The 22932-nt window shown below is 41.9% G+C and overlaps 1 protein-coding gene across 4 annotated transcripts in view; it reads left to right on the top strand.

Moving 5' to 3' along the window:
• Positions 1 to 22932, top strand: part of MLH3 (mutL homolog 3) — a 43348-nt gene that overhangs the window by 6768 nt on the left and 13648 nt on the right. For 3 of the 4 annotated variants that reach the window (XM_073349198.2, XM_073349200.2, XM_073349201.2), the window contains exons 3-9: positions 3625 to 3723; positions 4372 to 4442; positions 5385 to 5489; positions 6580 to 6652; positions 7557 to 7628; positions 10636 to 10744; positions 15534 to 15693. In XM_073349198.2, the coding sequence (XP_073205299.1) occupies positions 3625 to 3723; positions 4372 to 4442; positions 5385 to 5489; positions 6580 to 6652; positions 7557 to 7628; positions 10636 to 10744; positions 15534 to 15693 (689 nt within the window). The remainder of the gene's footprint in view (positions 1 to 3624; positions 3724 to 4371; positions 4443 to 5384; positions 5490 to 6579; positions 6653 to 7556; positions 7629 to 10635; positions 10745 to 15533; positions 15694 to 22932) is intronic. The other variant, XM_073349199.2, reaches the window with a different exon arrangement.

Genomic DNA, 22932 nt, shown 5'->3' with positions numbered 1-22932 from the left:
TTATGTACGTAGCCAGGGCCAAAGAGGAGGCAAACCACACCAGGGTTTGAAAACCTCTATTACTCTCACTAAAGAGCATAAACTAGTTACTGTTCATCAGTCTCACATCTATGGAAAGTCATTCAATAGTCTGATGGTATGAGATTGGTCAAGATGTGGACCCTGCAGAGACCACAGGTGTGATGGAATAAATGAAGTTAAAGAACACAAAGAGTGTTCAGAGTTTGAAACATGTAGTGCTCTGCTTTAGCCTAATTCTAAATCGTATCTACATTTCTGTTTCAGCTTCATGTACGCACTTGTGTGCAGTCCACGTTTTCCAGTTCAGCTGCATGTAGGCATTTTTGTGCAGTCCACATTTTCCTTTGCTCCATCACTTTGTTTTTCTCCTTTCTGCATATATGAGAAGCACTAGACCCAACTCCTTCAAGCATAGTTTCTCTGTAAATGATGATGATTTATACTACATAAATGTATCTTCTATCTAGAAGGATCCCAAAGTGCTCTGCAAACTGACTTAGAGGAATCTCTTCATCCAACACGGAAATGCAGCCTTCCCTAAATGGGACAGGGGAATGCAGCAGCACAGCATTAGCAGCAACAGTATAGAGCAATTTAGGATCGAAAGTGAAGGAGAATCCTGTATCCAGTTGAAACCACAGCGGGAATTCAAATTATTTATCCAAGACAACCCCATGTCTTATGAAAAATAATAATCATAAGTGCTCAAGAACTTTGTTTGTCTCATCTCTGAACATTAGACACCATGCTGGGTTATTGGTTCAGCACGGATGTGGATGGAAGAGCCCCACCTATTAAACCACCAGCACTTCTTTTTGCAGCCCCAGAATATTCCCTTAAGTACTAATCAGGCCTAATTTAATTTGTGAGATCTTATAAGAGCCCAGCTTGAGAAGCGTATACACTATGGGTCAGATTTTTGAAGGTATTTAGTAGGGCTGTCAATTAATCACAGTTAACTCACGCGATTAACTCAAAAAAATTAGTCATGATTAATCGCAATGTTAATCGCACTGTTAAACAATAGAATACCAATTGAAATTTATTAAATATTTTGGATGGTTTTTTACATTTTCATATTTATTGTATTCAGTGTTTTAATTGAAATAAAAAAGTGTACAAAAACAAAATAACGTAAAACTTCAGAGAGTACAAGTCCACTCAATCCTCCTTGTTCAGCCAATCGCTAAGATAAACAAGTTTGTTTACATTTACAGGACATAATGCTTCCGTCTTCTTAGAATCATAGAAAATTAGGGTTGGAAGAGACCTCAGGAGTTCATCTAGTCCAATCCCCTGCTCAAAGCAGGACCAACCTTAACTAAATCATCCCAGCCAGGACTTTGCCAAGCCGGGCCTTAAAAACCTCTAAGGATGAAGATTCCACCACCTCCCTAGGTAACCCATTCCAGTGCCTCACCACCCTCCCAGTGAAATAGTTTTTCCAAATATCTAACCTAGGCCTCCCCACTGCAACTTGAGACCATTGCTCCTTGTTCTGTCATCTGCCAACACTGAGAACAGCCTAGCTCCATACTCTTTGGAACCCTGCTCCAGGTAGTTGAAGGCTGCTGTCAAATCCCCCCTCGCTCTTCTCTTTTACAGACTAAATAAGCCCAGTTCCCTCAGCCTCTCCTCAGAAGTCATGTGACCCAGCCCCCTAATCATTTTTGTTGCCCTCCGCTGAACTCTCCAATTTGTCCACATTCTTTCTGTAGTGAGGGACCCAAAACTGGACGCAATAATCCAGATGTGGCCTCACCAGTACGAAATAGAGGGGAATAATCACTTTTCTCGATCTGCTGGCAATACTCTTACTTTTGTAGCTGGCATTGCAAGGTATTTGCATACCAGATATGCTAAATATTCATTTGCCCCTTTGTGCTTCGGCCACCATTCCAGAGGACATGCTTCCACAAATAAAAATGCGTTAATTAAATTTGTGACTGAACTCCTTGGGGGAGAATTGTATGTCCCCTGTTTTTATGTCCCCCCTCTTTTACCTGCATTCTGCCATCTATTTCATGTAATAGCCATCTCAGATAATGCCTCAGCACATGTGGTTCATTTTAAGAGCACTTTCACTGCAGATTTCACAAAATGCAAAGAAGGTACCAATGTGAGATTTCTAAAGATTGCTACAGCACTCGACCCAAGATTTAAGAATCTGAAGTGCCTTCCAAAATCTGATCGGGATGGGTTGTGGAGCATGCTTTCAGAAGTCTTAAAAGAGCAACAATCCAATGCAGAAACTACAGAACCTGAACCACCAAAAAAGAAAATCAACCTTCTGCTCGTGGCATCTGACTCAGGTAATGAAAATGAACATGCATCGGTCCACACTGCTTTGGGTTATTATCAAGTAGAACCCGTCATCAGCATGGACGCATGTGCCCTGGAAGGGTGGTTGAAGCATGAAGGGACATATGAATCTTTAGCACATCTGGCGCATAAATATCTTGCGATGCCAGCTGCGACAGTTTCATGAGAATGCCTGTTCTCACTTTCAGGTGATATAAACAAGAAGCGGGCAGCATTATCTTCTGCAAATGTAAACAAACTTGTTTGTCTGAGTGATTGGCTGAACAAGAAGTAGGACTGAGTGGACTTGCAGGTACTAAAATTTTACATTGTTTTATTTTTGAATGTAGTTTATTTTGTACATAATTCTACATTTGTAAGTTCAACTTTGATAGAGAGATTGTACTACAGTACTTGTATTAGATGAATTGAAAAATACTATTGCTTTTGTTTGTATATAGTGCAAACACTTGTAATCAAAAATAAATATTAAGTGAGCACTGTACACTTTGTATTCTGTGTTGTAATTGAAATCAATGTATTTGAAAATGTAGAACCATCCACAAATATTTAAATAAATGGTATTCTATTATTGTTTAATAGTGTGATTAATCACGTGATTAATCGCGATTAAGTTTTTGAATCATGCAATTAATAGTGATTAATTTTTTTAATCACTTGACAGCCCTAGTAGTTAGTTGCTTAAAGATGCAAATCAGTGGGAGTTAGGTGCCTAGTGGGATTTTCAAAACCACCAGATGCCTATCTGCATCTTTCAGTACCTAAATACCTTTAAAAATCTGGCCTGCATCTCTGTGTCTATCAGTTTCTCTTTGTAAAAATATTTACATATATTTCATATAAAGGACACAATATAACCATGCACTGTGTGTGTTTAGTATTCACTTCATTTTGCACAGAAATGTGTTGTATTACAAATATACTTCTTTCTGTGTTCAATGTTTCAGTCTTTGCTCATATCCTTCATTACAACACACCTCTTCTGCCAAGCCAGCTAGTATTCTCCCAGTCACATTAGAAGTTAGGTTATTAGGTACTTACATTAATTTATTTTAAATGAAGTTCCCTATACTAGCTTCTGATCATTCAGAGCACTGTGTTATTATTTCTTCATTGCTGACTTCTAGTTCTATGGGTCAGGAATAATATCTTCATTGTTTGTACAGAACTGAGCACACTATAATAATTTAGTTAATAAAAATATGAAGAACGGGGCTCTAGAGATGTTTGAAACTTTGTGTCCGTTAAATTTGCAGCAGTAAATTTTTGTTGTGTGTTTAGGGTTTCAGTGCAGGTGCCATCCTTTTAGAAGTGAGCTTGTTCTACCCTTCCTTCCTAGACCTCGGGAAGAGAGGATTCTGGCAAGCCAGGATTTCAGAGGTAGGGTCATTTTGCCAGGACATAGAGTACAGTGAAAAACAAACCAAAGAACTCTGCCAGATGTCCTGACAGGAACCCAGACTTACTCAAGGTCTGTTAACAATGGGACTCTGTGAGTCATCTCATATGTGGAATTGGAAAAAAATCCTGCAGGGTTGAAGTCTATTAGAGAGTGTTTATATTTACAAGATGATGTTCCCAGTTCTCTGTAAAATCATGCTAATAGTTTAAAGAGCAATTATCTAATCCCCTTGTCTGTCCTCACATTCCAGTCTGAGTGTAGAAATTAGTTTAGTCCTTGGGACTCTTTCCCAAGAAAGGATGAAATCAATGTTTTGGTATGTGGCTTTGTCTAGAGGGAGTGGGCGGCTGAGTTTATCCATCTTTTCCTTTCCAGATTTTGTTGGGTTGTTCTGTAGTGTATAGTGTAGTCAGAGAAGCTGCCCAGAGTCCTACTCCCATCTGACAATAGGAAGGAGCATTCTCTTGTCTCTTTTTCTCCCTTTCATTCAAAAAAGAGAAGAAAAGAAACCCAGACATTGTGAGCTAAAGGGTCCCAGGTTGGTGGGAATGAACAATCTGAGTACATCTTCTATTGGCACTCCTAGGCTTTCTTAATCCCCATGTTATACACAAATTCTCTCCTAGATGCTGATGGGGAGTCTCTCCAGTCCTTGTTTTCAGAGTGGGACAATCCTGTATTTGCTCGCTGCCCAGAGGTGGGTATTTTTACGTTCTAGTGTTTCAGTGGGAGCCATTTCAATCTTCTGTTATGTTGATTTTTTTAACTGAAATGGCAAATACCATAACTGTTGTGTATATTTATTCTGTTGTACATATAACAAGGGGCTTGTCTGTGGTACATTTTTATAGATTGTTTATATGTGAGTTCATTTTGTGGGTTTATGCAAATTAGAAGTGATTGATATTACAGCTGATCTTAAAGAATACTGTACCTTGTGTTATTTGGAAACCAAAGTGTTATTGTGGGCTGTGTCTACAATGCAAAAATAATCAACTTGACTTAGGATAAAATTCTGTCCCTTGCAATACTCCCCTTTCCCCTTGTATGTATTATATGGGTTATTTAAATACGTTTGTAGCAATGGCAGGACCATAATGTGTGAGGAAGAAACAATGTTGCACCCTATATCTGTGGAGCTTTTAGAGCGATTTCCTTTATAGTCACAGGGAAATATCTTTATCAATGTGAGTAAGTGTACAATTTCAGTCAGGATGTGCAGTATGCATACAAATATTTCCACTTGTGTACAATAGAGATGCAGGAGCAAACCACCTGCTGGTGAGTTTCTGAAGGGGAACAATTATTTGGAACATTTGCTGTAGTAACAGTCATTTTGAGATGATACATCTTCCTGGATGTTCAGCTGGTTGAGTGTGTACATGTCGGCTGACAACTAATGTCAGATTGTCTAATGAAATAGCTCTTAGTGTGTGGGAAAGTGCTGAGAGAGGAGCAGAGGGATTACCAGATGGTATTTTGAGCTAGTTGTCTTCTTGTTAGAGGAACCAATGCACTAAGTACAAAGGGAGCCCTTTCCAGAATAGCCTTATTCAAAGCTGGCAGTTCGATTTTGTGGTTTTAAACTCAGTAGTTAAGTCTGCATCCTGTAAATTATCTGTATTGATCTTTTTCACAGGTTGCTGTTGATGTGAGCAGTGGCCAGGCTGGGAGTCTGGCTGTGAAAATTCATAATATCTTATATCCCTATCGTTTCACCAAGGAGATGATTAATTCAATGCAGGTATAATAAGTCAGATAGCAGCTTTGTGTAAACACCATGTTTCAACTGCTACTAGCCAAATAGTATTTGTCAATGTTTCTGCTTGGTGAAAAAGACGTAGGGAATTAAATAGATAATACTTTTAATTTGCAAAGAAAAGCATAATTGGTTTGTGAGAGAGACACCAACAGATATATGCATCTCAAAACCATCTCTTAGATGATTGTAAACAGTTACCTACAGAGTGGTTCCCAACTTTCTTGAGTTTAAAGCTAGTCAAGTCAAGAAATAGCCCTGCTATCACTGCCTGGTAACTTACAGCACTATCGTTGGCACTTCACTACATAACATTTTGATAGGCAGTTGTAGTTGTAGCTATTTGGTTAATTCCGATTCTTTGACATACATTTTCAAAAGAGATTTGCTGAAGAAATTCTGACCTTCAGCTGAGCAGTTTCAATAGCAATCCCAAAGCTCATGTAAGGATTTTTACATTTATTTTAAAGTGTGGTTCTGCTCTGAAAAGTGACTCTAAAAATGGTACAGTAAACATGAAACCCAGTTGTATCTTAGTGCTTCTGTATCAAATGTTTTGCTCATACATTTTAAAATTAATATAAATATGCTGCCAACCTTGCACTTTTACCTTTGGGCTCTGAGAGCCAATCTGGGTTCTTTTCTTCTCTCAAATCTAATCTAATGCAAGTTCTGCAGGCCAAACGATATTCTTTACATCCATGCAGTCACATTGCTTCATGTGGTTTTGTAGAGGTATAAGTGGTTGGGACTTAGTAAAAAGATAGTATTGATGCACAAGGTGAACTAGAATCCAGTCCATTTTCTCTTAGTTGTTACCTCTGTAAGGCTAATGGGAGTAAAACATTTGTCACTAATGGCAACAGGTTTGTCTGAAACACCGGGGAAGAGATCTAGAGACCTGAGGGTTTCATTTTTACATTAACTTTTTCAGGTGGAACTGCACTTTAACTCATCCACTGGTTCCAATATTAACTATTGGTGGGGAGAGGAGTTTTTCTTTCTAAAGTTTTGTATGTGTCCCTTCTAAAAATAGTTTTGCCAATGGATAATGAACATTTTGAATATGTTACAGGTTCTTCACCAAGTGGACAATAAATTTATTGCTTGTTTAATCAACACTAGGAGTGAAGGGAATGCAAATGCAGGTAAGAATGCCCATTAGTATTGGTTAGGTTGAGCTAGCCCTCATGTAGTTTCAATACAGATAGGACACTGTCCTGGCATTCTGAAACATGTTCAGAAGATGTAATTTTTTTCAGGGATGTATTCTTTTGGTCTGATAGTTCTGTGATGCTAAATGCAAAATAACAATGCAAAATCTCTGTTTCAGTAATATTAAGGCTCTAACTTGGATCTGACAAAAGCCAGGAAACCAAAAGCAAATGCCAGGACTGTGTCTTTATCTTCTGCTGTTGCGAGACAGGAGAAAAAGGCATGTTATTATGAATTAAGGAGAGTGTTGGCCTTCACTTGGAATTTCCTAGATTTTTCTCTCTCTCTGTTCTGGAGATTGCTAAAGGACTTTGTTCATGGTGCTCCTTAGATGCTGTGGTGATTAGTGCTGCTATAGATAAACACATTATATTTCACATTACCAAAAGGTATTGGACTTCATTTTCAGTTAATGGATGCATTTCATCTTTTGTATTGAAACTAGCTTGAGCTATACAAAAATGCTCTCCAAACCAGTAGCTTCTTGTTTTTTATCTAATCTGCGTAATAAAATTGAACAAATTGTAGTTGACCTCATCTTTAATACAGAGGGAGTAGGAATTTGGCTGGTGACATCATCATACATACAACTCCTTGAACTTCATTCTGGCCACCCCAGGTTTAAATGACTCATCTGGAGCCTCACATTTCATTTCTGCATTATTTTATTTTTTGTTAACCGAGCTGCCTCCTGAACTTGGCTCTGTTAAATAGACTGATCCCCAGCTGCTAAATCTGACCTTGGTGAGACATGGGCAACGCTCCTTCCTTCTCCCAACATGTGCAGTTGTTTGAAATGAAGGTGCCTGTTGTTAACCTCCTCCCTTACACTTCTAGATGGAAATCTGCTGGTGTTGGTGGATCAGCATGCAGCCCATGAGCGTATCCGCTTGGAGCAACTTATTGCAGGTGAGGATTCAGATGTCCAAGGAAAGCTCTTCACCATCCTAGCAAAGTGCAACTGAGAACAGTCTCCAGGGAGAAAAGGCCCCATGAGACAGCATGCTTACAAAATTATTTTAAATATAAATTTCCTCACGGGGTCCAGGGATCCAGTATGATCCTCCATCTCTCCCATGTCATTGACCTGTATGGGCAGTGGTGAGCTGGATCCAGATCGCACTAGTTCACTAGAACCGGTTGTTAAATTTAGAAGCCCTTTTAGAACTGGTTGTTCCGCGAGGGACAACCGGTTCTAAAAGGGCTTCTAAATTTAACCGGCCAAAAGTGGCACCTTAGGCGCTGACTCCATGGGTGCTCCAGCCCTGGAGCACCCAAAGGGAAAATTTGGTGGGTGCAGAGCACCCACCGGCAGCTCCCTGCCCCAGCCCCGGCCCCAGCTCACCTCCACTCCGCGTCCGCCTCTTCCCCTGAACGCGCCGCCCTGCTCTGCTTCTCCGCCCCCGTCCCCCCCCGGGCTTCCCGCAAATCAGCTGTTAGCGTGGGAAGCCGGAGCAGGCTGAGAAGCAGGTGGCAGCTTCGCACTCAGGCCCAGGGAGGCGGAGGTGAGCTGGGGCGGGGGGGCGCAAGGAGGGCCGCCTGCGCCACAGCAGGTAACCCGGGGGGGGGGGGAGCATGTGCGCAGGGGAACCGCTCCCCGCCCCAGCTCACCTCCGCCACCCTCGGCCTGAACGGGAAGCCACTGCCCACTTCTCAGCCCTCCCAGGCTTCCTGCCAAACAGCTGATTCGCGGGAAGCCAGGGTAAGGGGGGAACACAGAGAAGCGGAGCGGGGCAGTGCATTCAGGGGAGGAGGCGGAGCAGAGGTGAGCTGGGGCTGGGCGGGGAGCTGCCAGTGGGTGCTCTGCACCCACCAAATTTTCCCCGTGGGTGCTCCAGCCCTGGAGCACCCACAGAGTCGGCACCTAAGGCGCCACTTTTGATGTGATCAGTGGGGGGAGTGGCCACTCCGCCCTGCTCCCCCCCCAGCTACACAACCCCACCCCTAGGAGCCAGAGGGACCTGCCGGATGCTTCCTAGGAGGTGCCCCAGGTAAGCACTGCCGGGACTCCCCACCTCGTCCCCCAGCAGGTCCCTCTGGCTCATAGGGGTGGCGTGGGCACCCACTACGGTGACCCACGAGACCCTCCTGCCTGGTTCTGGGGGCAGTCAGGGGACAGGGGAGGGGGGTGGATGGGGCAGGGGTCTTGGGGGCGGGGCATCAAGGAATGCAGGGGGTTGGATGGGGCAGGAGTCCCAGAGGGCGGGGGTAGGCAACAACCCCCTCGTGGGGTGAGGAGGGAACCAGTTGTTAAGATTTTGGCAGCTCATCACTGGGCGTACAGGCATCTGGTAGTACTGGCACCCAAAGGAGTACTAGGTGCCTTTCAAAACAAATAGAATGATCCATGCCCCAAGGAGCTTTCAGATTGAAATAGGTCTGGTGTAATGGAGGGCTAACAAGACAGGCAGGATGAATAAAATTAGGAAAATGGGGGTAATGTCAATAAGATTATGAGGTTTAGCAGTGTGGACTAACGGATGGGATAATGGAATAAAGAGCATGGGTTGTTTTTGTTTGTTTAACTAAATACAATGATCAGAAGAGAAACCTAAAATTCACCACATTTAGTCACCTGAAACTGTATGCAGAGGAATAAAAGTCTTTTCTCTTGCTCGGCCTAATTTTGGTTATAGATCTGTAAAACACAGTGCCCATCCATTGAGCACTTAAAAGATCACTGGCCTTCTCTTTCATCAAAAAGGGCTATGCAGTCCCTGCAAACAGGATTCCAGGAAAGAAACATTGCTCCTTTTGGCTTACTGGTGAAAACAGCTAAAGACTGAGAGCCCCTCTGGGATTGAGGGAAATGGCTAATGAATGGTATTCAAATGGAGACTGTGTGTTAGGGCCCAGACATAGGTAGCCCGTATCTAGTGGTTAGCAGCTTGGTTCAGGAGGTTCTTGTCCTAGGTTATGGGGCATCAGACAGGCACTAGGTTGAACTAATCCAGACAAGATCAGGCACTATTAGGATCACCAGGACTCAGGCCAAGGTCAGGATACTGGTAATCACGCAGATCAGAGTCTATAAAGCTGGGTGAGGCATCCAAACAGCAGCCACATAGAGCCCAGTTGTGCAAACATCTTCCTGTGCCTCTCTTTGTATTTACATAGAAGCCCTCTGCCAATCAGAAGTACTGGTGTTCCTCCAGTCAAAGCCTAAGGGAGACCTTCCTGATGTAACTTCAGGCTTCATTATTTCTCTGCTGGGTTGGTTAGTAACAAGCCACTGGGTGAGAGCAGGGAGGCATCAACTGACCAGGAAACCTGCAGACCCAGCAAGGTTTGAGACCTGCAGGGTCATGACACAATGCACTTATTTTAGATGTTTCAATTCAGTTCAATTCAAGTGGCCCTTCCATGAGTTGAGCTAACTCTTCTAATAACCTTTGCTATGTAGGATAACTCCTTTTTAACACTGAGGGGGGATCCAAGTATGGAATTAATCATACTCCCTAGACAATGATTGTCTTTTCTATGACTATCGCTGTGCCCCATGAGTCCCAGAAGGAAGAGTCCTGTGGTCGCGTCTTAATTCAAGTACGAAGGTCTACATGCCAAGCCATAGGGCCATTGAGGATAAAGCCTGCATGTACATTTTAAGAACAGGTTTCAGAGTAGCTTTTTCTTCGCAGAAAGAAAAGGAGTACTTGTGGCAAAAGGTTCCCCCCCACTTCCCCCCGCACCGTGCTCTCCTGCTAGTAATATCTCACCTTAAGTGATCACTCTCGTTACAGTGTGTATGGTAACACCCATTGTTTCATGTTCTCTATGTATATAAATCTTTCCACTGAATGCATCCGATGAAGTGAGCTGTAGCTCACGAAAGCTTACGCTCAAATAAATTGGTTAGTCTCTAAGGTGCCACAAGTACTCATTTTAAGAACAGTATTTGTAATTTTTCTACCCACAGATTCCTATGAGAAGCAGCGTGAAGAATCTGGCAAGAAGAAATTGCTGTCCTCCACCATCTGTCCCCCACTGGAGATTGAGGTAACAGAGGAGCAGAGAAGACTCTTACGGTTAGTAATGGTTGATGGCTCCAATATCTTGGGTGGGATTCCAGTGAATAGGAGAATGTAATTTCTGTGTGCTGTTTTAGATACCACCTCCATTGCTGGAGTTGCTTTCATTCTGCTTTGGGTGCACACTGAGTGAGTTCCAATAACTATAGTGTGAGGAGAAGAGAATAGAGGGGTATGGGAAGTTTGTATGATGAATTGTTAGAAAAGAAGAGTCTCTCTGCCCTTGGGTGTCAGAAACCAAAATCACTACATGGAATAAGAAGTGAACATCGTCTCTCAAATGTTTTGGAATAGGGGATTGGCTACTGTCAGGAATTCTTCCGTCCCATACAAGAATTTTTATTAGCTGCAGATTTGGTTTTGAGTAGTTACATTTATCTAGCAGAGGTTTATTCAGAAATCTCAGCTCTCGCTCTGAGCAGGAACTCAAGTGGGGTGGGTATTTACAGTTACAAGGTGTTCTCTCCTTTTGTGCTCAGAGTAGGCTTGTTTGGTAATGGGTACTTTTCTGCCCTTCTTGTGTGGACTCATTAGGAACATAGGAATATCTGTACTAGGTCATATTGTAGTCCATCCAATTCAGCATTCTCCCTGACAGTGGCCAGTGCCAAATGCTTCAGAGGCAGGTGCAAGAAATTACTTAATGGATAACCATGGCATAACCTGTCCATAGAGGAAGATTAAGAAAGAGGGTAAATAGGAGCACCCGATTTACTTTCTTTTTCCCTGTTCATTATTTTGTATGCCTCTGCCATCTCCTCTCTAAACAGTCCTAATATTCTTAATCTTTCTTCATAGGGAAGTCTTTCTGGACCATTAATAATTTTTGTCACCCATCTCTGAATCTCTTCTATTTCTTTTCTATCTTCTTTGAGGTAGGGTGACCAGAACTGAACATACTATTCCAGGTGAGGATATCACATCGATTTATACAATGACATTGTGACGGGTTCCCCAAGGTGCAACCTGGAACTGAGGTACCACTGAGTCCTCTGTCTCACCAACCTGGGCTCCCTCTCACACTGTGATGCTGTGGCAAGCTGCAAACTCCTCCTACTGTACTTGCACAGACATCCCCAGACTGGGAGACATCCAACTGAGTTACATGAATGCCTTCACCAGTCACTCATGAACCAACAATAGAGAGTCTCCAGCCATTTCCCCACAGCTCCCCAGCCTAAAACCCCAGAACTGTACCGCCTTGCCCTGGTCAGAAGCCTGACCAGTGCAAGTCTGTTCCCCAGTCTGCCTCTCCGTCAGTGTGGAGAGGGAATGCACCAGCTCTTGTTTCTGAGCAGATTTCCCAAACACTTCAAGCAAAACCCACTGGTTTAGGTAAAATATAAAACAGATTTATTAACTACAGAAAGATAGATTTTAAGTGATTGTAAGTAGTAAAAAATAAATGGACATATATCTGACATAAGGAATTATAACATTCAAAAACCAGTAGAACACTTCAATCTCCCTGGTCACTCACTGACAGACTTAAAAGTGACAATTCTTCAACAAAAAAAACTTCAAAAACAGACTTCAGCGTGAAACTGCAGAACTGGAATTAACTTGCAAACTGGACACCATCAAATTAGGCCTGAATAAAGACTGGGGGTGGATGGGTCATTACAAAAACTAATTTCCCCATACCGTTACTCCCACCTTCTTGTCAACTGTTTGCAATGGGCCACCATCATTACCACTACAAAAGTAATTTTTCCTCCCTTGGTATTCTACTATTAATTGAATTGTCTCATTAGTTAGACTGACCCCCCACTTGGTAAGGCAACTCCCATCTTTTCATGTACTATGTATATATACCTGCTACTGTATTTTCCACTCCATGCATCTGATGAAGTGGGTTCTAGCCCATGAAAGCTTATGCCCAAATAGAATTTGTTAGTCTCTAAGGTGCCACAAGGACTCCTTGTTGTTTTTGCTGATACAGACTAACACAGCTACCATTCTGAAAACAGACCAAAGTTGGTCACCTAAAAAATAAAAGTAGGATCGCAATCTGAGTTCTATAGACTAGACAGGATTTGAATCAAGAAGCGTCTCATCCTGACGGTACGGTTCCTTAATACACAAAGCTGGGATTCTCCTTCCCAGTCTGGAACCATCTCCCCAATTCAAAATCTTTGTTCTCCAGGCATGTTTCCAGGTGTTGAGTTGTGGGGGGAGTGAGGCCAAGCGATGATGTCACTTCCCTCTTTTATAGCTTATTCCAGCTTGCTGAAAAGATCCTTTGCTGAGTCAAGCAGTGTCCATTGTCTATGTGCTATCTCTGAGAAGTCTCCATTGTATATGGTTCCTGGGATAGTCCTTGTGAGTGTGTATTCCCCTTAATGGGCCATCATCAATATCTGGCTGTTCCTTTGTTTTACCTGAAAGGCTGGTTGTTCCCAACCTTACAACATATTTCAGTAACACACATATAGCAAACTTCACATACAATTATAGCTCATACAATCCAACAGGATATTAATGTTCAACAGATCAAGACTTTTAAAATGATACCTCTGAAGGCATACTTTGTACAAAACATATCATAATCATATAACCGTGGTAAATATGGGGGTGCCAGGGTGTTGCTTTGGGGTACAGAATGTCACAGACATTACAATATTTCCATATTATTTTCTCTCATACTTTTTACACCCTACCATTTTGTGTGCTTTTTTGGCTGCCTCTACCCATTGAGCAGTTACAATGACATCCTGGTCTTTTTCCTTAGTGGTTGCAATTAATTTAACAAAGTATCTGTATATCAAATATATCAAATTATTGTTCCTAAGGTGTGTGCATTTGTCATTTGAATGTCACCTCCCATAATGCTGCCCATTTTCCTCTGAAGTTCCACACAGTCTGTTCTAGTCCCAACTAATTTAAATAATTTTGTATCTTATGAAGATTTGGCTACTTATCTTTTTTTTCCAGTTCATTAATAAAATGTTTGTTCTAGTGCAAACTTTTGTCAAATTAAAAACTGAGCTTTTATTAATATGCTGTTTTTTTCTGTCTTTGTCTTTTTCTATCCCATGACAAAACTTTGTCTCACCCCATAGCCACTTAATGTTTTTAGCCTTTTGTGAGGGACTGTCAAAGACTTTTGGAAAGCCCATATAAATTCTGTCAACCAGTTTTATTTTATCTACTATTTTGCTTACATGCTTAAAGAATTGTAGTAGATTAGAGAGGCACAGTTTTCTTTTGTGGAAGCCCTACTTGTTTTTTCCCATCGTATGATCATCTTGGAGTTGTACAATTCTGTTTTTTGGTATATCTGGTAAGACTCAGTTCTGTGATTCTCAGGATCATCCCTAGCATCTTTTTTTAAGGATAAGTAAGCTTCTTGCTGCTTACCATTCCACTGCTATAATAGCTCATTATAATGAGCACATATTTTTGCGTATTTCAGCCATTTGATTCGTAAGCTCCTGCAGAACTCTTGGGTGTATGCTGTCTGATACCAGTGACTTGTTGCTCTTTAATTTATTAGCTTGTTTCAGTAACTCCTCTCTTGGCATCTCAAGCATTTTTATTACTTGAAAAGAGTAGGTCTGGGGTAGATATCTCAGAACACTCTGTGGTGAAGACTGATGCAAGGAAATCCTTAAACTTCCTGCAAATATCATTATCTCCTCACTTGTTCTCGTTACTACCTGGTAGTCTTTCCATTCTCTGCCTGGACTGTACCACTTCCCCAGTGGCTGGTAGGGGAATCCGGGCCTGCCCTCTATTCTGGGTTCCAGGTCAGGGACCCTCTAATCAACAGCCAAGGTCTACAACATCCCACCTTGCTACTATTTCCCTGAGCCTTGTCCTACTCTGCATCTCTCAGGCTTACTCCACCACCCTTCTGGATAAACTCTTCCTTCAGAGCGTGGATCCCCAGGGTTTCTACTGTCTCCCTGGGTTTCCTCTTTTCCCTCTCTAATGCCTAGGGAGTGACTGCAGGCTTCCTCACTGCAACCCTTTTTTGCTACCAACTTCCTACCTTTATACTAGCACCACCTGTTCCCTCTTAGTAGGGCTCCATCATCAATCAGGCATTGCGTAAGGCTTGTCTACACTTAAAACACTGCAGCAGCGCTGCTGTAGCATTCCAGTGAAGATGCTAGCTATGCCGATGGGAGGGCTTCTCCCATCACTGTAGCTACTTCATCTCCCCGAGAGATGATACCTAGATTGATGGGAGAATTCTTCTTTCGACTTAGCAGCGTCTACACAGGGAATTAGGTCCATTTTAACTATATCATTCAGAGGTGTGGATTTTTCACACCCCTGAGCAACATAGTTATATTGATCTAATTTCCTGGTGTAGCCCAGGCCTTAGCAAACCTAATTTCCCTCAGGCATGGCCTGTCAGGTTAAATGTCTCTTCTCAGCCTCATTAACCCTTTCCAGGCTAGTGTGGGGGTGAATACCCCATCATAATATTGCATTGCATGTATATAATATATTGTGGTCACTGTTACCTGAACTTCCTGTGTGTATCTTAAGAAAAGAGACCTGCAGACATGGGGAAAAGTGTACAGCTTCCTATTGTGCAGTAAAGCGAACTCCTGGGGTCTCAGAACCATGGAGCCAGCATTCTGCACAAATTTAATGGAGAGAAATGTGGACTGAAAGAGAAGCATTGCTGGGAAATCCTGAGATGCCATTATATGGGTGGAGGAGATGGGAATCTTCTGTGTGGGGAGTGCAGAAGTGTCCAGCTCTGTGACTGATCCTGTAGGTGTGTGGAAGAGGGTGCTTCAGTTTCTCATTTCTGAGGTTTTCTTCTCAGGTGCTGCCACAAAAGCCTGGAGGAAGTAGGCCTTGAATTATCATTTCCAGAGAACAACAGCTCCCAGATTCTAGTTGGGAAAGTCCCCCTGTGTTTTATGGAGAGAGAGGCCAATGAATTACGACGGAAAAGACAGCCTGTGGCTAAAAGCATTGTGGAGGTTAGTCCTGGATGTGGAACTTGAGCAAATTACTTTGTGATGGTGTCATTCTGCTCTATATTAATGATGCAGGGTGTTGGAAGAGTGGCTTCTAAGTGAGAAAGCTAAAGAGAATCCTTGCTATGCTTTCAGGAGAACTATTTATCCATGTCCGCTGGCCTCAGGACTGCTTCTTTGCTGGTGTACTTTTCATCTTCAGTGAGAAAGCAACTCCTCTTGAAAACGAAAGGAGCATGACTTACTAATACTGTTCTGTCCATGTGGGATAAAAGAGAGCAAAGATTTACTTATTAATTGAATAAGAGGCTACATGGTTGGATGGAGAGACTATTATTTTAAGTTTAATACAACTAAAATGAGACTCCCTAGGACAGAGGCTAGTGTTCAGCAGTGTAGGCGACAAGGTTGGTTAAGAGGTGTCCTGCTATTTCTGGTGAAGAGGAGTGAGCCACCAGCCTCTCTCCCCTAGGTCTGTGTGGCAGCAGAATTGATAACACATGTACCTTAGACAGAGAGGCAATGTTGATAGAGCACTAGACTGGGACTCAGGAGAGCTCAGTTCTATTCCCAGTTTGGTCCTGGCCTGCTGGCATGTGACCCAGGGCAAGTCACCTCACCTCTTTCTGCCTCAATTTTCTTGTAATAATAATGATGTTCCTTTGTAAAGCACTTTGAGATCTACTAAAAAAAGCACTAGATTATAATTTATTATTATTGAGCACAATTAGTGTTAGGCAGTGATGTTTGTTTTCTTTTAGTCCCATAACTAGGCTAACTATAAGTCTATAACTGACATAATTAGGGATGATTGCAGATTTCGGGAAGTGGATGAAATAAAAATTATAGTGGGTGAGCTGCAAGGAGGATTGCATTTAAAGACAAGAACAAATTAAAATATTATTGTTTTAAAGACTCTCTTGCTCCAGTTGTATCTGTGTGGCTTTCGGTTGCACCTGGGAGGAGTTTGAACTTTGAAATTCCTTAGAAAATGTTGGTGGCATGAAACAATACCTGCAATCAGGAATCAGATTTGAAAAATATAAGTGGCAGTAATCTCTCATATTCTGCTCACAACTCAAGCTCCATCCATTCATGATGCCAAAATCATATACCTCTTATCGTAAATCATTCATAATTTGACTGCCCCTCTTTCTTGAGTGCTTTGATCAACAGTGACATAGTTAACAAGACTGATATTTAAATGCCATCATTAGGTGTCAGAGTTGTCTTCTCCTATAAACAAATAGGGATAGTTCATCCCTCTCAGAGCTATTGTTTCAGGCTTTCTGAAAACTGAGGCAGAAATTGCTGCATCAGTTGCTTGCAGTTCACATTTTGAAGATTTTCTTCACACCCATAAGTATTAGAGTATAAGTATTTTTAAATAAAAGCACAATATAATAACAAGATGCAGCCACCAGGCTGAGCCATTGTAAGCCATTCCAATCCTACTCCTGTTTGCAATATGTTTCTCTTTTGTTCATGTGTAAGAGTTTATATACAGGGAAAGTGCCCTTTTCAAGGGGTGATACTGCTGATCTCTTGGGGCAAAAAAACAGGTTGTGAAATGCTGTTGGCTTAAAAAATTGACCCATTTCCTTGTACTTAATGTGTGAAACTTGTAGACCTTAAGCTACAAGACAAGTGTTATAACCACCCCAATACAGACCTGCTTGGATTTGACTCATTGAAGGGAGCCCTTTTTTGAGCAAATATTTGGTTTTATGGTGTTTGCTCTTATTCCCCATTATGTCATCTGCTGAATGATATTAGCAATATGAACAAACATGCTTACTTAGGAAGCAGGGTGGATAAAAATCAATTTTATTTAAAGTAAAAAATAATCTGATATTTAAAATTTAAATTAAATACAGTTTGTTTATTTAAATAAACCTATTTAAAATTAAATTTGAAACTGACAATATATGTTAAGGCCCAAAGTTATTATAATCTGTTAAAGTCATTTAAATTAAATTTAAAAAATAATGAGTACATTTTTGCTCCGAAGTACAGTATTAAAGAAAGTCAAACTACTAAACTAGTGGATGTCTCTGGCTAAGCAACTTGAACCAGAATTTGTTGGAGTGCAAAACCAGCTGTTGACAGTAGTAGCCTCTTCTGCAGGTGAAGAGAGAATATTTTTTTATTTCAGTTTATTCAACTAGTTCAGTTCAGTGATTAGTTAATTCAGAGTTAAGAAACCAGATGGGACTTGAAAAATCAGGAAAGCTTTTCCTCCAATCTATGAATAAAAACTAGGTGTGAGAGGATGAGATCTACTAGTTATAACATCTTGAAGGACGTGATGACCAGAAACAATCAGATCAGTTGACTAACTACAGATAATGCTTCCTTTGTTTAATAAATCAGTTAGTTTTAAATTTAAAACATGTTTTGCTAAACTTTATGCTAAATATTTTTCTTTCGTTTGTATCCTGCACATTTAAAATAGTTTTATTTTAAAAATAAAATTCTATTTTTTGTATTTTTAAATGCATTTGAATTTCCATCCAAATAGAGATTGACACAAATCACAAGTAAAAACATAATAATAATCTAAGTAAATAAGAAATGCATAATTCACCAATTTCTAACGTAGTAAAATATGTAAAAGTTAAGAATCTTAATAAATCTAAGTTAAGCTATATAATTACTTAAATAAATGTGTCTAGATATACTCTATCCTCCTGGGTAGCAAAAACTAAAAGATGCTCCAAATTTAGTGTAAAGGCTATCTTTAGTTGCAATTCAACTTGGTTTTGTGGTTACCAACCAATGAAACCAACTTTTCTTTTGGAAAATAAATTATTTGAATGTTTTAAATCAGCATTTTCTGCTTGCTGATTTAAATTGCGATTAAAATCAGTAATTTAAATTACTTTGTTTTAAATCAATCCACCCTGTTAGAAAACAGCATCTTCTGACACATCAAGTTCATTCTTTTTCGAGTGATTCTCCTCATGTATTCCACTTCCAGCGCTCATGTGACCCATGCATATGAGGTCTGACTCTTTTGGCTAGCAATGTCCATGAGGGCCATGCCTGTGCCCTGGATGTCCTCATGCCTCTCTTCCCTCTTTTCCCCTTATCCACCGCCAGAGATAAAGGACAGAGTAGGCCCAGCTGTCCCTCAGCTCCTTCTTACTGCCCGTGGCTGCAAGACAGAACCCCTGCAGAATCTGCTTCTCTGCACACTGTGTGACTTTACTGATCATGTGTGTAATTATATATATAGAGAGAGAAAGAGAGTAATATTTGTATAGTTAGCGTAGTGTCTTTTTTACACTTAGTGGCTATATATAACAAACAAACAAAACCCTCTTATTAAAGTTAGGGACTTCCCCAGTACCAGGATTTAATTGCTGTGATAGAAAGGAAGTCCCAAGGGTTCAAAACTTGCTCCTCCTATGATTCAGCTAGTCTGCTTAATGATTCGCACTCAAGGTGATAGATGCTCAATCTGTTGCTCCTTCTCCAAGAGGACACAGAAGGTGAGAAAGGTCCACCTTAAACATTTTTTCCTGAAGCTCTCAGATAGCGCCTCCTTAGAACTGGAGAGAAAAGGGCCTCTCTGGCCTGAACAGGCTTCCTCAGTCAATGCTTCAGTTTTCTGAATACAGTAGGAAGGAATATCCTTCCCACAGCAAGCACAGACCTCAAATACCCTTCTTGGGACCTAGTAAAAGGAAGCATAGATCTCCTCAGACTATTAAGACAAAGGGTAGTTCATGGTCCAAATTAGGTTTCTCTGACACCCTGATAAAACCCAGTTGCTGAGCACACATGGTACTGTCTCAGGCAGTGGTCTGCATTTCACCTGGTACTGACTCTCGATGCATGAGATGTCAATGACCTGTCACCTCTGAATCTGCCACTGACCCCTATAGTACAGATGCTCCCAGCACTGACTTTCTTGGCACTGAAGTTATTTGTGGTGTCACGTGATCTTGCAGTGATCATGAAGCCTGAGTCACCATAGTATTCTCAGCTGTAAGAGTGCCCTCTGTATTTTGGTATTGACTACCAGTATTGCTACAGTACCAGTCAACTCTTCAGCTGCAGTGGTGGGGAAGACTCAAGCTCACCCCAAAACTCTGGTTAGGGTAGAGGAGGAGTACTCATTTTCTTTCTCCCCTTTTGAGCATAGTAGGGAGGGTATCCCCCAGCCACTCTTCTCTTTTCTATTCATATGACCTTTGCTGGTCTAACAGGGAATCTAGAAGTTGTAGATGTACACCTATGGGATCTCAGGGAGAGCACTCACCTTGATATCCAACCCCATGGCCCCCAGCCTCTTACTCCTACAATGTGCAATCTTGGGCCCTTTGGGGTATGCAACCAGCAAGAAAAACTACCTCCACTACCCCTTGTAGACTTAGATCTCATTCCCCTATGAAACTTCATAGAGTGCTCAAGGGGCGCTGATGGTACAGACTCACAGTATAGCACAGGAAGATGAGGAAGAATACCTGCAGACAGTAGAGCACTTGATCCCAGCAGTGGTCTAGTCTTCCTTACCAGATTAGGCAGTAGGTCCCTCCACTTCCACTCAGCCGTATGATTGGGAAACATTTCAGTAACTGCTGCATTACATATTGGAAATCTCCATGGAGGTAGAGCAGGAAGACTCTCACAAGCTACTGGATATTTTGTACTCTTACTTGCCTGAAAGGCGTGCCATGCCAATTAATGAGGGGCTGTTGGAGCCAGCAAAAAAATTATAGTAGACCCAATCATCTGTGGCACCTACTTCTAAAAAGGCAGATAGGTACTGTCAAGTCTGTCATAACATTGGACAGATGGTGCTAGAGATCATCACCCCTGGCTACCCTATATATTTCTACTCCTTGCCCCCTGCGCTACCTTCCCCATCCCTCTTCGGGAATCCTTCTCATGAGAGCCTATTACAAGCAGAATTGGCCTTATTGCTTCACGTAGGAGCCATAGAGGAAGGGCCCTCAGAATTCAGGGGAAGAGGCTTCTACTCTGTTTTTTCTCATTTCGAAGAAAAAAGGGGGTCTTTGTCCTATCCTAGATCAGAGGAGATTCAACAAATATATATGGCACCTCAGATTCAGGATGGTAATACTTGCATCCATCATTCCATTTCTTGTGGCTCAAGACTGGTTTGTAGCTCTTGACTTCCTGGATGTGTACTTCCATAGAGCTATCCACTCATCCCACAGGAAGTACTTGAGACTCACAGTAGGGCCCAACTATTACCAGTACAGGTCTGTCCATGGCACCAAGAGTATTCACAAAATGTCTGGCAGCAATAGTAGTGCATTTAAGGAGAAAAGGTATCCATGTCTATCCATATCTGAATGAGCAGAGGAAGGTCCAAGTAGGAGACTACAATATCAGTTCTTTCCTTGTTTTCCCAACTGGGATTCTTTGTGAATTGCAAGAAATCGTCTCTCACCCCATAACAGACAATAGAGTTCATAGGAACCATGATTAGCTGTTGATCAGCAAATCCCTACCTCCAAGAGGACATCTTATGGTCTCTTCAGTCCATAACAAATGAGCTAAAATTTACTTTAACAAGGTTGGTGTGTATATGCTTAGGACTGTTGGACCATATGACAGCATGCACGTATGTGACACTGCTTGCCAGACTTCACCTGTGGTCCTTGCAGTTATGGGTGAGGTTTGCATACTCCCCGTCAAAGCATCACATGAGCAAGAGAGTCCTGGTCCCACCCCAGATTCTATGAGAACTCAGTTGGTGGCTGGAAACATATAGAAGAGGGTTTCCTTCTTGATCCCCTCCCTGACAATAAAACTCATCACAGACACCTAAGGTACAGGTTGGGGTGCCATCTGCATATGCAAGGGATCTGGTTTGAAATTGCATGTGAATATCCTGGAGCTCAGGGCTTCTAGCTGGCCTGCATGGCATTCCAGCTTGTTCTGCAGGACTCCATGTTGCAGATCTTGACAGACAATATATCCACAATACACTATGTAAAGAAGCAAGGAGGTGCTCGGTCATCCCCTCTCTGCCAGGAGGCCATCAAGCTGTGGACTGGATGTCATCTCCACTGGGTAATCCCATTGGCTTTAAACCTTTCAGTAGCCCGCTAAAGCCTGAGAGGCTTCTTAGGCAGCACACAGCAAGCAGTCACAAGTGGTCACTGCAGACCTCCATCATAGCACTGATATTTCACCATTGGGGGATTCCCACAATAGATCTGTTCACAATAGGAAATATTACCAAGTGCCTGAACTTCTGTTCAAGAGGGGGTATGGGACTGGGCTTCTTAACAGACACCTTCTTTCTACAGTGGTCTGAGCCTACGAAACACCTTTCCCTCCATTCCCTTGATGTCCAGATTAATATCCAAAATCAGAGAGGACAAGGCCATACTGAACTTAATAGCTCCCGACTGGCTGAGGCAATTTTGGCTGTCTTACTTATTGCAAATGTCCATTTTATCTCCCATCCATCTTCTGCTCTGTCCAGACACGGTATCATAGAACTACAGTCAGATCTTGCACCCAGACCTACAGTCATTGCATCTGATTGCTTGGATTTGGCTGGTTGAGCACTTCTGACAGGGACTGTTCCTGACAGGTTAAAGAAATCCTCATGCATAGTAAGAAACCATCTCCTATGAATACCTACTCCTCCAAATGGAAAGGGTTCTCTGTATAGGCAATTCAGCAGATTCTGGATCCAACTGGGGCCATGGTACCACAGATGCTTGACTACATATTGCACTTGAAACATGCTGGATTGGCATTTAGTTGTTTCAGAGCTTACCTTGCAGCTATATTGGCATGTCATGCTCTGATACTGTCATATGCAGTCTTCTCATATCCAGTGGTATTGAGATTCCCCAAGGGCCTCTTGGATATTTACCCCCTGCGGGAGTCCCAGCTCCTCCTTGGGATCTCATGTTGTCCTCTTAAAACTCATGGAGCCTCCATTAGAGATACTCATGGATTGTTCAGTACATCACCTTACTCCTAAGAGAGTCTTTCCGGTAGCTGTCACCACAGCATGGAGTGCGAGCATGCTCCAAATCTTTATGGCCAGGCCTCCTTTATCCTTTCACAAGGACAAAGTGGTTCTGAGAATTCAGAACCCTAGCACCATAAGTTCATCCCTAAGGTAGGTAGTCTTGACATTTCACCTAAATCAGCCAATTAACCTATGAGTTGTCTTCCTGAAGCCACACTCAATGCCAAGAGAGAAGCTGCATACTTTGGACATTTCTGGAGGCTTGCTGTATT

Source organism: Lepidochelys kempii, chromosome 6 (genome assembly GCF_965140285.1).
Source record: "Lepidochelys kempii isolate rLepKem1 chromosome 6, rLepKem1.hap1, whole genome shotgun sequence".
Taxonomy (NCBI): Eukaryota; Metazoa; Chordata; order Testudines; family Cheloniidae; genus Lepidochelys; species Lepidochelys kempii.
Note: the sequence above shows the minus strand (reverse complement) of the source record. Positions and strands in the feature narration are given on the sequence as shown.